This window comes from Vidua macroura, chromosome 8 (genome assembly GCF_024509145.1).
Source record: "Vidua macroura isolate BioBank_ID:100142 chromosome 8, ASM2450914v1, whole genome shotgun sequence".
NCBI lineage: Eukaryota > Metazoa > Chordata > Aves > Passeriformes > Viduidae > Vidua > Vidua macroura.
The window spans coordinates 34,197,843-34,215,715 of NC_071578.1; the positions used below are offsets into that span (position 1 = coordinate 34,197,843).

The 17,873-nt window shown below is 52.8% G+C and overlaps 2 protein-coding genes across 4 annotated transcripts in view; one reads left to right on the forward strand and one right to left on the reverse strand.

Moving 5' to 3' along the window:
* ADAMTS14 (ADAM metallopeptidase with thrombospondin type 1 motif 14) overlaps positions 1 to 3,385 on the forward strand; it is a 29,797-nt gene extending 26,412 nt beyond the window's left edge. For all 3 annotated transcript variants that reach the window (XM_053983330.1, XM_053983331.1, XM_053983332.1), the window contains one exon: positions 421 to 3,385. In XM_053983330.1, the coding sequence (XP_053839305.1) occupies positions 421 to 746 (326 nt within the window). In that variant the 3' untranslated portion in view covers positions 747 to 3,385. The remainder of the gene's footprint in view (positions 1 to 420) is intronic.
* Positions 3,386 to 7,027: 3,642 nt separating this feature from the next.
* On the reverse strand, positions 7,028 to 17,023 carry LOC128810479 (microsomal triglyceride transfer protein-like). The gene is made up of 18 exons (XM_053983336.1): positions 16,957 to 17,023; positions 15,732 to 15,910; positions 15,272 to 15,415; positions 14,688 to 14,795; positions 14,033 to 14,149; positions 13,066 to 13,205; positions 12,835 to 12,988; positions 12,499 to 12,656; positions 12,131 to 12,296; positions 11,621 to 11,728; positions 11,292 to 11,504; positions 10,980 to 11,194; positions 10,297 to 10,394; positions 9,484 to 9,605; positions 8,956 to 9,183; positions 8,515 to 8,639; positions 8,132 to 8,302; positions 7,028 to 7,871 (listed from the first exon to the last, which is right to left on the reverse strand). Exons 1-18 carry the CDS (start codon positions 17,021 to 17,023, stop codon positions 7,724 to 7,726), a joined length of 2,661 nt encoding a protein of 886 aa, XP_053839311.1. The 3' UTR covers positions 7,028 to 7,723.
* Between the last annotated feature and the right edge of the window lie 850 nt (positions 17,024 to 17,873).

Below are 17,873 nucleotides of genomic sequence, written 5' to 3' on the forward strand. Positions count from 1 at the left end.
GCCTCCGCTGCTGCATCCCCGAGGCCTCTGCTCCAAAGTGCGTTGCTCCATTGCCATCTTGTGGTGTACGAGGTCCTGCAGTTTCTGTGTTGAGCTCCTTTTGCCTCCCGGTCTTTATGCCCTTTCCTTTTTACCTTGGAATTTTTTAAAGCAAGCTTCTGGTTTTTCCCCCTTTGGAGTCCTTCATAGCTGGGGCTCAGTGCATTTTGGTTTGGGGCATCTCTTGCTCTCTGTGTTTTTTCTCCATGCACAGAATCCTTCAGTGCTTCGGCTTCATTTTCCAGGTCCCTCTTGCCTGCTTCCTGTGTGGATAGGCAGCACCCTGAAAGGGTACCTTGTTCCCTTTGGGAATCCCATTGGAGAGGTGCAGGGCTGGGAGCCTAATGCCACCTTATTTTGTGCTGCTCTGTCCCTCTCCAGGGGAGCCTTGCCTCGGGGACAAGTCCATCTTCTGCCAGATGGAGGTCCTGGCTCGTTACTGCTCCATCCCTGGGTACAACAAGCTCTGCTGCGAATCCTGTGGGAAGAAAGCCTCCTCCACCACTGGCTCACCCCCTGTCACCAGCATTCCCCCGGGAACCACCACTCCCAGCCCCGCTCTGGCACTCTTCCCCTACCCCACGACCCCGGCTCGGGGGGAGCCTGGTGGGGACCCCACTCTGGCACCTGGGGTATCCATCAGTGGTGCTTCTCCAGGAGAGCTGCCAGCCCCGAGGGAGCCAGGAAGGGGCCAGGGGGGCAGGTAACCTTCTCGGGACCACCTCACTGTGAGGCAGGGAAAGCCCTTCTCCCTCTTCCCTCCCATTCCCTCCATCTTTTTCCTCTCCCGCAACTTCCAGCGATGGTTTTCATGGGTGACGCTGCCAGGTTTGGGAGTGACCTGGCTCCACATCCAGAAATTCCTGGGAAAACCACTCATTTCCCATGGTCCTGCTTGCCCTCCCAGCCGTGCCATGGTGGTTTTTGACATGGTGGTTTTTGGGAAAAAAGGTGGAAAAGAGCAAAAAAAGCTGCGGGTACACAGGCTGCTTCCTCCCAAGGTGCTAAAAAGATGTGGGAGGGGGGTGGCTTTAATGTTGCATTTTCCTTCCCCCTGCTCCAAGCAGCAACACAGGATGTGCTGGACAGGAGGGTCCCGGCTTGGTGGTTCAGCCCTGGAGCTTAGGGATAGCAATGGGAGGATCCTGGGAATCTGGGCAGGGAAACTGGAGGGGAGGTGGTGAAGTGAGGAGAGGGGAAATGTGGGGAAATCCCAAACTGCTGCTTTGGCTGTCCTTGCTGGGGTAGGGAGTTTGGGAAACATGTCTGGGGGAAGGTGGAACGTGACAAGCATAGAGTCCTGGAGGAAGGAGATGGTCCAGGAGATTCCAAAGTGAGCAATAAGAACCACAGGTCAAAGACCAAAAATTGATGTCAGAAATGCCTGTCACCTGGGAGCGACTGTTTTTTTAGCCAGTACTGCCCTTGGCCAGCCTCGAGCTGATACCGATGCCCAGGCTCGCCAGGATCACCAGCCTCATCCCTCACCCTTGGACCCAGTGCCTCTGGGGCAGCAACAGCTTCCCCAGAAGGGAAATGGGAGTGACTGGGAAGCCAGGAGTGGATTTTAGGGGCAGTTACAAGGAGAGGAGAGAGACAAGGATTCATCTGCATCTCTCATTGCTTGGGGAGAGGTGGAAAGGGGTGATTAATGCTGTTACAAATTATTGTGCCAAGTACTAAACATTTGCACAGCACTTTAGGAGCCTTGGGCTGCCCTCTCCTTGCTGGGTGTTGGGCCAGCTCTGGGCACAGGGTTTGCCTTGATAAGTTTCAGTCCTCAAAAACCTGAAAATGGTGTCCCTGAGGGGGCTTCCATGGTTTTGGTACTTAGGGCACCTCTGGGTGCAGTGGCAGGGGAAGGTGGGCATCTGTGGAGGAGGAAGTTGTGGGAATGGGGAGGTGGAGTCCCGGGAAGGCAAGGCTTGGCAGACAGGCCAGTGGGTGCATCCGCTGGCCCTGAGGCTCCTGCTTCCCTGGTATCCAAGGAATAGGATGTGGCATCCCTAGGGACAGTGTTTGTGAGCTCTGCAGGTAGCCAGGGCTTGCTGCTGAGGTGGCTGGGGTGATTTTCCCAGTCTGGCATGGACTGTGACAGGCTTGAGGTGCTTGCTTTGACTGAAATGACCCCTCTGCATTCTGGATGTTTCAAGCATTGGACTCTGCATTGCTCCCCCAGAGCTTCCCAACACCCTCCTGCTGCCGAGGCACAGCTGGACAAGCGTTTTTCCACCTCCTCTTAAAGCACCTGAGGCTGGAGGTCACCGGCCTCCTGGGTGCTGCCCTTTGGCCTTAGGTGGGCAACCCAAAACATGGAACAAAGCCCCCCCATCTGTCTGAGCCACACAGCTGGCACACCTTGTGTGAGTGGGCACATGGAGGGGCCTGTGGAGTGCCCAGACCCAGGACATGCAGGTACTGGTACCCACAGGGGCTCCTGTGGGGATACCAGGGTGGGGTTCATCCCTTGGAATGTCTCTACCACTGCCGTGACCCTTGCCAGCCCCTCCACGGGAGCGCCAGCATTTATTTATTGTGCCAAAGATAACGCTTTGTTTGCTCTCTGAGGAGCATAACAAAAAGACCTCCTTTCCCCTCCAAAATGGGCTGTGATGTCCTTCCTCCAGAATTCCCAGCTGCTCCCCTTCCTTCCGTGCTGGCCTAGGCTTTGGTGCTTTCTTGCTTAAGGAATATTTGCAGTGGTCCCTCGCTACACCTCAGGGGAGAGCTGGGGCTGGGGACTGACCCAGCTCCTTGCACCCACAGTCCCTGGGGTGGACTGGTTTGGGCAGGGAGCTGCACTGCGGGTGCTAATCCTGACCTCAGGATCTCCTGAGAGGTGGGGGAGATCTAAAGCAGGCTGTGATAACCTCCCCCCACCAACTGTGGCTGCTCTGGGGTGGTGATGTTGCAGGGCTGGCACCCAGCGCTGCGTGTTCCGTGGAATCCTGGAATGCTTTGGGCTGGAAGGAGCTGTAAAGCTCATCTAGTTCCAGCCCTCCTGCCATGGGCAGGGACACCTTCCACTAGACCAGGTTGCTGCAAGCCCCATCCTGGCCTTGAACACTTGCAGGGATGGGGAATTTATCCCAGCTGAAGGCAGGCTGAGCTTGGGTGGCTTTGTCCTGTCTCTGGTCCTGTCTCCAAGAGGAGAGGATGACTCTGAACCCCTGCACCCTCCTAAGCCAGGTGGGTGCATGGAGTCGTCCCTGTGCTGTAACCTTGTCCAGTGTTACCATGATGTATAAAGTTTTGTACATACGAGATTCAGAGCTTTTTAACTTTTAATATTTATTAATTTTGTTGGGTTCTTTTTTTTTTTTTTTTTTTTTTAACTCTAACATAATGTAAAAAAAAAAAAATAAATCCACATAAAAATCTCTTGCTGTTGATCTGTTTTGGGGATGAGTGTGTGGAGGGGAAAATAAGAGCGTGACCCACGTGTGCTTGTTGAAATGGATTTACTTTGTGTTACTTCAACCCAGTCCCTCCTCTTTATCAGCCAGAGTTTCACATTGCTGTTTTGAGAAGGAGGAAAACCTCTAGAGATACACACACATCAACAGTTAAGCCAGTGCAAAAATAAATATTGCTGGATTAATGGTTCAGGCCAAAAAGAGCCCCAGATGCCATGGCCAGGTAAAAAATGTAGAGAGGTGAAACCAGGGATGGGATGAGGCCAGAGAGGAAGTGTCAGGGTGTGTGTTGGCAGCCCCCTTTTTCCTGTTTGATGCCAAAACCCAGTTCCTGTTGCCGGGGTTTTTAGGGAAACTCTCTTACAAGGTTTGGTGCTGCCTGGGTTGTCCCAGCTTATGGATGCTCCACTCCATCCTCAAAGCAGCAGCTTCCCTCTCTAGGAGCACTCCCTGCCTTGCTTGCAGCCCTTTGCTCCGCAGGGCACGGCTGGGAGGGGACACTTGAGTGGTCCCCAGTGCCACTTTTTATCAAGGACCATGGCAGCAATGGCCAGCTGGTGGCACTTGCATGGGAGGGAGGTGAGAAGTGGCTTTGCCCTCAGGGGGTGTGGGAGCTGCTCTAAAACTCACACAAAATGGTGCTTCCTGTGGAAACTTCATAGATGTTGGTGATTGATTTCATTGGTTGTCATTGATGCTGCTGTAATCCCTCAAAAAAAGGCTTAATTTTCCTCTTTCCTGCTTTACACCCTTTTAAATGTCTCCTTTTAATAGTCTCTCTGGTTCTCAGACTGATGGTGGAACCACGAAGCCTTTTGGGGTAATGAAGTCGCTCAGTCCTTCCCCTTGTGTTTTTAATGGCCCTTCCTAAAAGGTTAAACCCAAGCCCTACCAGGTCATTCCTTAAAACCCAGCCATACTGGATTCCTCTGGATCTTTGCAGTACCTGCTTTTACAAGTGGTTTAAAAGCCCTGCCTGGATTTTACCATGGAAAAAACTCTTCCACCTGTCTGTTGGGTACTTCCCTTCCACACAGCATCACTACAGCTCATCACACCTTCAGGTCTTTAGGCTGCAGCAGCCACAATATTTGGGCAAGGAGGGATTTTTGGGTTTGTAGGGGATAGGAGAGACTTCAAGACCTGCAGCTGGCATGGTTGTGGCTTTTCTTGCTGGGATGGCCAGGCCAGGCCAGGTTGGACGGGTCTTGGAGCAACTTGGTCTGGTGGAGGATGCCCTGCCCATGGCAGGAGGTGGAATGAAATGAGATTTAAAGTCCCTTCCAACCCAAACCAGTCAGGAATTTGGGTTCTGTGAGATGGGGCAGAGCAGGTGCTTGTCCCCATGGGAACTGGAATTATGGCTGTGTCTCCAAACACTTCTTCACTTCTACTTTTCCTACAGCATCTATTGCATCCCTTCCATACACACACTCCTGGCCAGGATGGAGTGGGTGGAGCAGTTTTCTAGGAAAGCTTCAGCTTTCTTTCCCGTGGCTTTTGCCAAAGGGTTTTATCTCAGCCCTGGAGCCTTGTTGGCTCAGCTCAGCCACTTCCAGTCTCCCTGCCTGACTCACCACCCCTGGCCCTGAGCTTTCCCCCCCAGCTTTTCCTGCAGGGATCTACTCATGGCACAGCTGCTGTGGTTTGCCCAGCTGTGTCCCGTTGCAGCTTCCCAGCTTTCTCCCTGCATTCCTGATTGCTGGGCAGGTTATAACAGCAACCCTGCCAGTTGCTGCCCCTTGGATGCTCCAGACTGATTGCACTGTGGCTGTCAGATAAGCATGTGCATGTCCCAGGAAAGCCCTGCAGGGATCCTGGAGTGACGTGCATGTCCCAAGGCAGATGCCAGCTCTGCAGTGGAGGTTTGGCAGCTGCAGCTTCAAGTGAGGTTTGCTGTTGCTACAGTTCAGTGCTGGGATTTTCACCGCAGGTTTGGTGAGTTATAAACTGAAGGTTTTTTTTTTTTTTTTTGTTTTTGTTTTTTTTTTTTTTCGTGGAGTCTGGGGAGTCTCTGGGGCCCAGCAATCAGGAAATACAATTGTTTGTATTGCCTAGGAAGGAGAGAGCAGTGGCTGATCAGAGAGAGCTCTATCCCAGCACTGCAGAGCTGCCTCTCCACTAAATTCCCAAGGAGAGACGATCCTTGCTGTTCTTCAGATGCATTCCCTCACTCTTTCTCGTGGTAGCTTTGTCTCTGCAGGCAGCTGGAACAGACAGGCAGATAATGTTTTATTGCCCTGTTTGGTGAGTGGTGTCCTTGTGCTCTCCTGAGGGCTGGATGGGATGTCCTGGCAATACGAGTGGCTTGCAGGGGGAAAGAAAACGTGGGAAACTGCTCGTGCTGGCAAGCCTGGAGGTCAGGAGGGGCCGGCATTGCCACCCAAAAGCCGGTCAGAAGGGTGAGGGGCTGCCGAGGGCCAGTCCTGGTCCATCGCAGAGGTCCCTCGACCTCGTGTGCCGCTTGTGGGACATCCCTGGGGAGCCGGGGTTTGGTCCTGAGATCTCCATGGGGTCCGGCTGCAGCCGCTGGAGGTCACTGCTGATCGGCAGCTCCACACGGAAAGCGGCTCCCGGAGAGGCGGCAGGAGCGCTGCTCCCCTGGCGACATTCCTGGGAGATGGATGGACAGTGGCTGTCCTGCGGGGTCTTCACCAGGAGTCACATCTGGCACTCCAACGCTGCCCGATTGTCCCTTTCCCTCGCTGCTGGGTGGAATGACTCTTTGGGAGGCTGAGGGAGCTGGGAAGGGGCTCAGCCTGGAGAAAAGGAGGCTCAGGGGGGACCTTGTGGCTCTGCACAACTCCTGACAGGAGGGGACAGCCAGAGGGGATAGGACAAGGGGAAACGGCCTCAAGCTGTGCCGGGGGAGGTTGGAAATGAGGAAAAATTTCTGCACGGAGAGGCCTGTCAAGCACTGGAACAGGCTGGATAAAATACACCCAGGTCCAGGTCCCTTTCTGCCCACTTAAGCTGGGGTGACTCCATTCCAGCTCTGCGGGCACAATGTCACCTTTTCTGGGGACCTGGGGCTGAAAGGTCCCTTCTGGGAGGGTTTGGAGCCACTGCCAAGGAAATGGGTGACTTTACCAAAAAGCCCATGTTCCTTCATTGCTGTTTTAACATCTAACCAGGACTGGGGAAAAAAAAAAAATTAATTGGAAGGGCTTGGAAAACTTCAGGATTCAGTGGCTCAGCAGGACAGCAAAGCTTCCAGCAGCAATGCAGACTGGTGAAATCCATATTCAGATGTCCTCACCCCTTCCAAAGGGTCTGGAAACACATTCCCAACTCCAATCCCAGCTACAGGACCTGGTCCCTCTGGCAGGACAAGTATCACTTGGGACTAGGAGTTCAGCTGATTTGGGGTAAATATCAGCTGGATGACAAATAAATGCCTTTGTCAATCTCTAAAGGAGGAGAAAGAAGAAAGGGAGCGCCCTAAATACAGACCTACAAAGCAGGTTCTTGCTGGAAGTGCCTCTCCCTTCTTCCCTTCCATGTGTCCAGGAAAGTTAAGTCAGAGACAATATAAAAATACAGGGCATTTATTTCTGTACATAACCAAAGCACTTGTAATTGGTGTCTCCAGATGGAAAACCCAGGCAAGTGTCCTCCACTGAACCAGGAGACTCAGTGCTAATGTTTCAGGCTCATAATTAAAAACAGAAGATACTCCATATCCCTCTTTTCTTTCCTAAAAAGCTTGGTTTGTACCACAAACACACGAAAAAAGGGCTAAAAATACTTCCAAGGCACATTATTATCAGGAAGGAATGAATAAATGCTGCTTTTTCCTCACTAGCCTCCCACCAGTGCTGGAGGTGTTGGGTGGTGGTGGATCATAACAATTCAGCTTGGGAGGCCAACCTCCCAACCTAGGAAAGTCATTTATTCCCCCCACTGGGGACTTGCAGCTGGCTGCAGATGTGTCCCCCTCCTGACAGCTTTGATAAATAGGGAGAAAACACAGCATTTTGGACACCCAGCCCTCCAGGAGGGTTTCTTGGGCTCTCAGAAAGTCATTCACTTGCCAAACAAGGCTGTTTTTCACTGGGAAAAGCTTGGCTTCCAGCCAGGCTCTTCCCCATGGAGGGGAGGAATCCAGGAGGGGGAAATCTCAGCCTCCGGGGGGTGAGGGCAGGTTTGGAGGCAAGGTGTGTCTGTTCTTCAGCAGCTCCTCCTGTGGTCCCTTCTGATGGCCTTATTGCAGCATTTTTCCCATTCAAAGGTGGCTGTGGAGGAGAATCCCAAAGTGCTCTGACTCCTTATTGTTTCTCTGCAGTCAGCAGGAGGTTGCAGACCTTGGAATTGGTTTGGTGCAAGGCAAATTCCCTCCCGGGCACGGTGCCACGCCGGCCTTTCCGAGAGGTGCTGCTCTGGCTCCCGGCAGTCTGGGAAACTGTGAGGACTTCTCTGTGGGACAGAGTGACAGCAGGATGGTCAGGAGCCTGTGCTGGGGGTGGATCGCGTCCTTCTCCTCCCAGACCAGCCCAGTCACCATCTCCTGGTGGTCATATGGATGGTGCTTCCACCCATATCGGGAAATTGTGGTGCCCTTCCCTCATCCCTACCAAGTCCCACCCAGTAAGTGCAACCATTAATTCTCTCCTCTTCCCAAGAAGTCCTCCTGTATCTCAAGCCCAGCAGGATGTTTCTACAGGATCTGGTGCTACCTGTATGGGACCTGTTCCTCTCTCAGCTGCAGGCACATGAGCACAGGGCTGCTGGAAAACCTCAGCTTGGTGTCGAAGTGCATCGAGGTCTCCACCTCTGTCTGGCTCCTCAGGGTGGCTTGGAGGAAAGGGGAATCTAGTTCTGCCTGGAAATCCATGGCAAGGCTTCCCCTGGGAGAGAGAAGCACGTAGGGTCTGGTCACAGAGCAATGGCCTGTGCCGGGCACCAAACAACTCCATAAACACCTCAGTTAGAGGTCTGGCCATGGAAAATGTGTGTGTGAGCACCAGGAAAGGCTGGACCCACCAGGAGAAGAGCAGGGAGCTGTGGGAATCCACCCTTTCCCCCGCCCCAGTATTCCCATTCCCAGAGCCAGGCTGACCTCGCATTGACGCTGGTTTTCAGTTCCTGCTCCCAAATGCTCACGTCCATGTCAGCTGAAATGTCCAGCCCCAGCCCACCCTGGAGTTTGATGGTCACTTGGAGGCCAGACTGCAGAGGAATGACCTGGAAGATGGAAAAGGCAGAGCTTCCTGTGACCAGGCACTGCTCTTGCATGAGTGGCTGACACTGGCAGGGCCTTGTGGCTGCTGGCAATGTCCATCCCAGCCCTGCAGCTGGGCCTGCAAGGGGGCAGCTCCAGCCACGGGTCTCCCATGGCAGGGCAAGCCATCCCGCTGCTTTGCCAACCCCAAGACACATCTGGCGGTGCCACCTCGCTCTCAGATCTGTGTCTGGGGTGTGTGACGTCCACAGGCTCGTTTCACTGGATTCACTGGGACGTGGTGTGGAGACAGGCCACTGCTTCCCCCCCATCCAGTACCTGGTGATGGTCCATCAGCAGGAGGTTCCCTCTGAACACACTGGTGGGCTCTCCACTGCTCAGCAGGACCTTGGCCATGAGGTCTGTGTATCCCTGGAAGAAGATGATTGGCCGCAACTGGACGTCAAAGAAGGTGGCCGACATCCCAGCCATGAGCTCTGGCTCCTCTTCCCCTTCCGAGAGGTTTTCTCCCATCATCGACTCCATCCCTTGCGCTTCAAAGATGACCTGCAAGACAGAGGTGGACAGGAGCAGGATATCAGCGATGGAGTGACTTGGATGAGGCATCCAAGCCATCCCTGAGCACCCTGAGGTAGCAGAGTTGCATCCTCTGTTTTTTGGGGTAGCAGGGGGCTCCCTTCTCAGGAGCAGGAGTGTCTGGTTTCACACCGGCGATTTGGGAATTTGCCTTTTTCTGATACAGGACATGCTGAAGCACCACAGGGAGGTTAAGAGGGGACACAGGGACAGCAGTGGCACCACAGGGTTCGTGTTGTCACCCCCCTCCAGCCCCTCTCCCGCCGGCACCTGAGCTGCACGGAGCCGCTGGCCGTGGCTGAGCAGGGAGAAGTCGGAGACGCTCTTCCTCAGGAATCCACCCTCCAAAAACAGCAGGTCCAGCCCAAAAGTGGAAGTCAGGTCCTGGGTGACTAACAGGCAAAGAGATGCCCATGAGCACCCCCGGGTGTCTGGTGGAAGGGGGTGGTAACAGGATGATCTTTAAGGTCCCTTCCAACCCAAACCTGTGCTACCATTCTGCATCTTCTCCTTTCATTCTTGCAACACTCAAATGATGCAGCATTGCAAGGCTGGTTTAATTTTTTTCTCCCTGGCTATTCCACCTTCACTGACCCTCTGCAAGGCCAGACTGAGCTAATTTGAAGAGGGACAGAAATGGGGATGAAGAATTCAGCAGATATTTAGCAAGACTGCTTTTTGCAGTCTCTGAAGTTTGATTCTTTCTTTTGAATCTCAGCACGATAATCTTCCTCTTTGAAGATCTTATTAAAAATACTAAAGGAATGGAGGAATGGAGTGAAATATCTTGACTTGTCAGGGAAAGCACAGAAACTCCCACCAGCAGTCTGCTGTTGGTTTCATCTCCAGCTGAAGCTCCTTTTTCAAACCAGCAGGATTTGGGAAACGTTTGTGTTAGAGAAGGCCATGTTCATATCTCAGGTGGTGGCAGCCAGCTGGTGCTGGGGGATGCTCTCAGAAACCTCCCTGAGATTTTGGGGCATTCTATAGACCTGAATCCTCCTCTGGAAGCTGCCTTTTCCCACCAACCCCTCCTTTAACCCTCTGAGGGGACTGTGGGATCAGTGTCCTCTGTGCTGTCACCTGTCAGAGGTCCTGAGAAAGAAGAGGAGATGCCGACTTTAGAGAAGAAGTTGTAGTTATTTATTCGTGGGTCTCCCATGATGTCTTTCATTATCTTCCTGGAAAAGAGAGGGAAAGGATATGTCAGCACTGGGAGGGAGGGAAGGCAAAAGGTCAGTGGTCACTACAGAAGGAAATACAATTTGCCAAAGTGTTTCTCATGGTTGGTGACTGCCCAGAGCAGTGTGAGTAAAAAATGAAAGCATTAGATGTGGCCTACTCTGGAATTTTCTTTTTCTCTGGCTTATTAGGCTAAACCAGGCAGATATTTTTGTGCAGCTTTTGCTTAGCTCTGAAAAACACGAGTGCTTGGTTTGTTCTGTGCAGACAGGAAGATTAATGCAGGTACAAATTGTGCACTGCCCTGGGAGCCAGAACTTCAGCCTCCAAGGACCCTGCCAAAACCACAAGCCTAGGTCCTGCTGCCATGGGGCAGAATGATAAGGAATGTCAGGTTCCACCTGGCTGTGTGGCATCTGCATCCCCTTTGTTACTCCAGGAATGTGCAGGCAGCCCCCACAAAGTGATGCTAGCACATTTTAAAGATATGTTGGTCCAAAACCCACAGCTGGATTGTGGAGGAAGAGGAGAAAAAGGTGATGTAGAGCAGAGGGAAAAATGCACCCGGTCCCCTCAAGCCCCACCTTGCCAGGTGGTGGTGGTCATGCAGGCTGTTCTGGACCTTCAGCAGCAGGAACGTGGCCATCTCTGTCTCCATCTCGCTGGTGGCCAGCAGGATGTTGATGACATCCATGGGCAGGGCGTGGTTATCCAGGAGGATTTCTGCAGCGGCCAGGCGACAGGTTTTGTCATAACTCTTCCTCTTCTGGTGGAAAATCCTCCTCATCACGCGCTTCACCTGATGAGAAGGGGGCAATTGAGAGAGTGAAGTGCACCCCGGCAGCTTGGCTTTGAGTGGGGAGGGGAGCACCAAGCCTCACAACTTCCTCTCCTACCTTGCTGGAGATGTGGGGAGCGGGGAATCGCTGCAGGGCAGAGGTGGCTGCAGTGGTGACAGCCGTGGGACCGTCCTCGGCGAGCTCCAGGAGGGTGGGGATGGTCTCGGGGAGCCTCGCGTTCCCCAGAGCCAGCAGGTAAATGACCACCTCGGGCTCCTCCTCGGCACCTCTGAGCCCCCTGAGGAGGGTTTCCACCCCACGCTCCACCACCTGCTCGGGATTTGCAGGAGGTGAGGGAGGTGAAGGACAGGAGATATTCTGGGCACCCCTGGAATTGGGGGGGGGTGTCCCAAAAAGCTAAATGTGAGGGATTGCAGAGGACTCACCTGCAGCCCACAGAGCTTCTGCTGGCACAGCTTGCCCACCAGAGAGCCCACAGCAACTACTCCTGTTTCCCAGATCTCAGGTGCCAACTGCTTCCTATCCAGCTTGTCCTGGGCATCAGGAAAGGGGTAACAGGAAGCAGGAAAAAGGAAATGAGGAAAAGGAAAAAAAAAAAAAAAAAAAAAAAAAGAGGAGTATGCTTTACTGCTTATCTCAAGCAAGTAAGGGAAAACTAGCTCTTACTTGCCTTGAAGGAGGCCATGCATGAGTTAATTGGATAAAATGCTGTGCCACTAAATTAAGATTTTATGATCTCTAATGCACTGACACAAAGCATCTTCTGCTGGATTCTTTCCCTCTGAGAAGCATCTACTCCCATCACCAGTGTCCCGTGTTACAATCCCATGAGCAGGAAAATACAGTTCTCCAGAAACATTTTCCTTGTGCCATGGTGTATGGATCCATCCCGGATGCAGGACCCTCGGGGAAGAGAGACAGGTGTCTGTACTCACTAGGACGAGGTGGAGAAGCTCTCCTGAAGGCCGGGGGGAGAAAGCTGCTGTGTAGAGAAACTTCTCCAGGAGGGACTTGAGCTCCTTGCTGAAATCCAGGAAGTCTGAGAGCGCTGCCAAGGAAGCCACCGACTGCGTGGCCACCGCTGCCTCCACGAGGAAGGGGCTGGAGCAGGAAGAGGGAAGTCATCAGTGGCATGGCCCACAAAAACCAACAGTGCTTGGACAGGACAGGAGAAGTCAGAGAACACTGCCACAAGTCAGGATGGCTGCCTGGAGCAGGGATGGTGCATGGAGCAGCACCAGCTGGCCCTGGAGGTCTTGTCCAGTGCTCGGAATTTTGGAGAGATCGCTCCAGGGGTTCTCACCGTGTCTCCTCGGGTGCTCTCCTCAGCAGCTGCAGGACATCCCTCTTCTTGGCGCTGCGCAGCATCTGGATGAACCTCTGGAACTGCCAGGCTGTCGCCACCTTCGAGGTGTCTGTTTTGACTCTCTGCCTGTCAAAAGCCTTCAGGAAGGCTCTCAGCTGCAAAGGTGAGGTTTGTTAGGGGGGATTTAGCCTCTTCTCCCGTGTTATCACGGGATAATGTTTACACCAAAGCAGACCCTCCAAAAGCACCACTGGGGTTTAACCCCAAGCCCCACAAGTGCCCAGCTTGAGGCAGAGCCCCTGGTGAGTTCTGGGGGTCGGTAGCATCACTGACCGATGGGCAGTGGGTGCAGACCCTCCTGAAGGGCAGGCTGGCCATGCCCAGGGGCTGGGGCTGTGCCCCCGTGCCAGCCAGCACATCCTTAAGGCTTTGTCCAGACACCTCTGCCGGCCCAGGCACTGCAGGAGACACCAGCTGGAGCTGCTGCCTGTGAAGGGAGAAACAGTCAATGGAAAGTTTTGTGATTTCCACCCTCCATGGCCACTGGTTGGGATTATTGCTTGCCTTGAACTGATTTTGATGCTGGAGCGGGATCTCAGGGCTGGAGCCACCACGTGGCTTTCCTCCACCAGGACTGACTGGAGCAGGCTGTCTTTCACCATGTACTGGCTTCTGCTGGAGGGCTGCCACTCGACTCCAAAAATCTTGGAAAAGGAAAAGCAAGGAGAAAAAAAAATGCAACCTTTTCCCCCCTTGCCTTCTCCCCAGGAGATTTCTCTCTTTACATTAGCAGAAAAAGAACATTCCAGCCCACAAAGTCACCTACTTCACTTGTAAAATGTAGGAAGGGAAAATCCATAAGAGCCCGCCTTCTTCCCAGATGTGGGAGAAGGCAACACCAGGTGAGGACCAGCAGGGGGATGCTCCCACCCACGGCTGATGCAGGTGGACAGAATGGTGACACCACAGGGACTTGCACAACAAGGTGGTGTTGAGACCCCTGCCAGGGCCCGTGGGGTCTCCGTGGCAATGCCCATTTTTATACTGAATTCAGCAGAATTTGTATATTTTAAAAAAACACTTAAATTTTGTTTATGGCAGGTATAACTGCATTAAGACCCACGGGATTTCATGGGTTTGTGTCAGGGCTGAGCACAGCCTACTGCTTTAAGCAAAACAGACCTGTCAAACTAATCCCCCATGCAATGAGTCTGAGACCCAGGAAACATCCCTGTATCTCCACCTTCCCAAGCAGGATCAGCTGACAGCTCAGAACTGATAACAAGAGTGGGGATGGGGGGACCCAGAGCACCTTTACTGCTCCTTCCCACCTCGACACCTCAGGATCCTCCTAAGGGATGTTGGTGCATCCCACTTTGAGGATGAGTCTGAGTCCCATCCCAAGCTGGTGCAGAAGGCTGAAGCCAGCTGGGAATGGGAATCCAAGGCCACCTGTGAAAGGATTTTAGGGGTGGCCCTGATGTACTCAGTGCGAGCTGAGCCCCCCCCACAGTGAGAGCAATGGACTTGCTTTGTTTATGGAGGTGAATCCAGACTTTGGCTTTGAGCAGCTGAGGAGATCTTTGGTCTTGGTGATGGAATGGTTGGACACAGTGTAGGTGACTTGGCAGCTTCCAGAGGCATCTTCCTGAAACACAAATGGGAGTGACCACGAGTATTAAACAGTCTGTGGAGAGGACAGACACAAAGGCCAACCTAATAGAGAGAACAGCATCTAAAATCTAGAAAGTGGGACAAATCAGGGGCGGCTGGATAGCTCCAAGTCCATCTGGGCATCTTTGTAAATTAGATTTAATTAAGCATCTCTGTGACTGCATTTGGGGTTCTGAGGCTATTTCATGTTGTTCACAGGTCATTCCAGCTGGCTGCTGGCAAAGCAAATCCTGCTTGGCAGGAATGCTTGTGGAGTTTTTTCTCTGCTGTTCCTACTGTCCAGGGAAAGACTATAATTTTGTAAGGGTGCCTATTGCTGAAAATTAGGTTATTTTATTTTAAATCTTCTGCCTTTCCAAGAGTAATCCTTGCTCACAGCCTGGTTGGAGCAGCAGACCCGATGTTGTTTATCCTGAATTTTGTCCCCCCTGCTGAAGTTCCTGGGCTGGCTAGGCTCCAGGGCCAGCTCTCCTGGTGCATTCCTGGATTTTTGGTCCCAGCTCTGGACCTACCTCCACTGTGGTGCCGGCATGGGGCTGAAGCTGGAACAGACTGATGATGCCTCGTTTCAGGTTGGAGATCAGGATGTTTTCCGCTTCATTCCCATAGAAGGCTTTGACCTGGGAGGGCAGGAGGTGGTGCCTGGCTGAGGGGACATCTCTGGGGACCCTGCAGGCTCTCTGCTGCCTTCCCTGACAGAAGGGAACCTGAGAGCACCCTGTAGACACCTGAGGAATTTTCTCGAGGAGGCCCTCATCCCTCAATAGCATGAGGACTGTGAATGCAAGAACACAAAATTTCCCTTTCCTTCCCACCCTGGGGTTCCATAGCCTTAGAGGAGAAGGCCAGAAAGGAGCTTGCATCCCATGGTTAGGACTGAAGAGCTTTAACATGGGATTCTGCAGCTCCAGCTGAGTCTTTCTGGAGCACAGGACTCCATGTAGGGTCCGACACTGGCCACTCTGTCCCGTTCCTTCTGCTCTGAAATCAGAGGTGGAGCAGGAGCTCCTATGGGCTTCATAGCCCAGAAAATTTAGGATGAGGACAGGAATGCCTTGCAGAGGGCATGAGCAAGCCCAGGAGGTGACGAGCTGACCTTCCCACTGGTCCAAGAGATGAACACTGGCTGCTGGAGCTCTGCCTGTGCCTCTGGGCTGAGTGCAATCTCTACAGGGGAACCTCCGGTGCTGTCCTGGCTCTTCCCCTCTTCTGGCTGTTGTTGGGCCTTCAGGTCATGGATCTATGACAGCAGAAGATGGCAGAAAGCAGTGACCAAGTGTCTGCCCTAAAGCTGGAGTGTATTTTACCTGCAGGCAATGGATTTGGTCAGAGAGGTCATTTTTCAGCTGGTGTGGGCTAGAAATGGAAGGGGTTGCGGCTCCTGGGGTGTTCCCAGCAGGAACACCTGGCTGTGATGGCTGTACTACCCCTGTACACACCTGGAGCAGCTGTGATGGCTGTACCACCCCTGTACACACCTGGAGCAGCTGTGATGACTGTACCTCCCCTGTACACACCTGGAGCAGCTGTGATGGCTGTACCACCCCTGTACACACCTGCACCTGGAGCAGCTCCTGCCCGCCCTGGTCCCTCCAGAGCTGGTGCAGCCGGATCAATGCCTCAGCCTGCAGCCGGGCTCCCCGTGGGGATGGTGTGGACGTGTGCTGCAGCTGGACATCCAGGGTGTACCGGTACTGGTACAGGCTCCTGGGCTGGAAAGAAAGCGGCAAATTCCCTGTGGAAAGATGGAAATGTTGAAGGTAAGAGGTCATGGATCACCTCCACTTTCCATACCCAGAAACCTTCATCCCAGCGGGCACCCGGACTTGCAGGGGTGCTGATGACTTGGATCACTCCACGTCCTGGGAGGGGAAGTCCAGCTGATGGGAAGGTTTTCATGGGCAATTATTTGTGCCTGTGGTTTGGATATTTGGGTGTTCTCTGGGCTGGTGTTTCCAGCCCTGCCTTAAAAAGGATGGCCGGAGCAGTGGCTCTGCTTGGGCACTTCAGGACTTCTAGAAATGCCAAAGAAACACACTTTAATCCTGAAGGGAAGTTTCCTGAGCATGCCCATGGACAGGAGGGATATCTCCAGTGCCTTTTCAGCACTGGGCATTAACTGGGGCACAATCAACATCTTTAGGCGAGAAAAGAAGCTGAATCCTTCACATTATGAGTTTTCCATCAGAACTTCTGACTCCTAATTAAATCACTGTCTTTATGCTAAGACAAAATGAAGTTGATGGGACAGCTTTAGATCAAAACTCTCTGCTTTAATCTTATTTCTCTTGACTTATTTGAAGTCCCTTTTCTTGCTCATATACAAGTGAGATTGAAGGGGGGGAGGGTTGCCCTTGCCATGACAAAACCAGTCAAATCTGTTTTCTGAAGTCACTTAAAATTGTCTTGCAAATTTGATGCACTTGCTGGACTTCTGAAATGTTTTATAGCTTTGCTGCTTTTAACAACAAATGAATCGATGGAAGTCCAGCTCAGTCCCTGGGGCTTTCCTCTGCGAGACAGACTGAGGAGTTTTTACAGTTCTGCACTGTGTGCAGTTTAAAAAGCTCCAGCTCTCTGGCTTTCCTCACCCTTCCAGAAAGGACTTCCACAATCCCCAAAATTTCCTGGCCTCAGGAGATGCTCATGCCGTCTGCAGTTTGCCAGTCGCTGTTCCCTGCTTGGCTGCAGGCCGGGAATGTAAGTGCTGGGATGAAGCTCTCACCTCGCCGGACATCGAGTCGAGTCCCTGGAGTTAAACCAGCCCAAAGTCCCTCTTACCTTTTGCTGCTCTCAGGAGGGAAAAGCAAAGCAGGCAAAAGCATCCCCAGACCGCCTGCGGATCCATGGTGGGCTCCGGGAGCCGGGCGGGAGGCAGGGAAGGGAGGTGGGTGGGAGAGAGGGACCGCACAACAAAAGTGGGCAAGATCAGCAGTGTCAGGCGATGGGGCCCGACCTGCTCCCTGTCCCCGCCTTACCCAAGGAAAGGCAAATAATTAAACCTTTGTACCAACCCCCAGCAGCCGCGGAGCGTTTGGAAATCAGCTGAGGTTTGCCGAAGGCCGGCGGGAGGGGAGGAAAGCGGGAAGAAAAAGAGCCTCCAGAAGCACTGAGGGGTGGAGGAATTGCCCGTTTGTCCTGACGCGGGAGGGGGATGCTCAGAAAGCTGCTCTGTCTTTTGGTGAGCTCTCTCTTCCCATCACGGGAGAAAAGGCAGTTCCTTTCAAAAGAAAAGACCCAGAAGGGGAAAGGGAGAAACAGCTTTTCCATCCTTTTAGCTGGAGACTGGGATTTGCAGCCTGGAGGCTCAAGTTACTTAAAGGGCCAGGCTGGAGGGGACAGGGAGCACTGAAAGAAACGGGAAAGGGTTTAGGAAATCCATCTCTCAGTCCTTTGGCCCACTAACCATACAGTATTTTTTTTAATGCATGAGTTTTCTGATTGCTGAGTTTAATTGTTTTCTAAAGACACCAAAGTAAGAAGTGGTGACGCAGCTCAGGGTCCTGGGAAGGCTTTTTGCTAAAAAGAATGGGGGGTGGAAAAGGGAGGCACTTCATGTGTCGTTCTGGAAGTGATCTGCATATTGCAGTGGATCAAAACATCAGGACTTTGGTATTTTGGCATTTTCAAGGGTACATCTCCCAGCTCTGCATCACCACTGGGCTTTGGGGCCACTACTGTGATCAGAAAATCAGGGC

What these genes read in the sequence shown, in the direction of transcription:
- LOC128810479 (XM_053983336.1), bottom strand. Translation starts at nt 17,023, where the DNA reads ATGGATCCGCAGGCGGTCTGGGGATGCTTTTGCCTGCTTTGCTTTTCC. An exon ending in AGAAGCTCTGTGGGCTGCAG is followed by an intron (nt 11,505 to 11,620) that starts GTGAGTCCTCTG and finishes AATCCCGAGCAG; the next exon opens with GTGGTGGAGCGTGGGGTGGA. An exon ending in GAGGAACAGGTCCCATACAG is followed by an intron (nt 7,872 to 8,131) that starts GTAGCACCAGAT and finishes TCTGTCCCACAG; the next exon opens with AGAAGTCCTCACAGTTTCCC.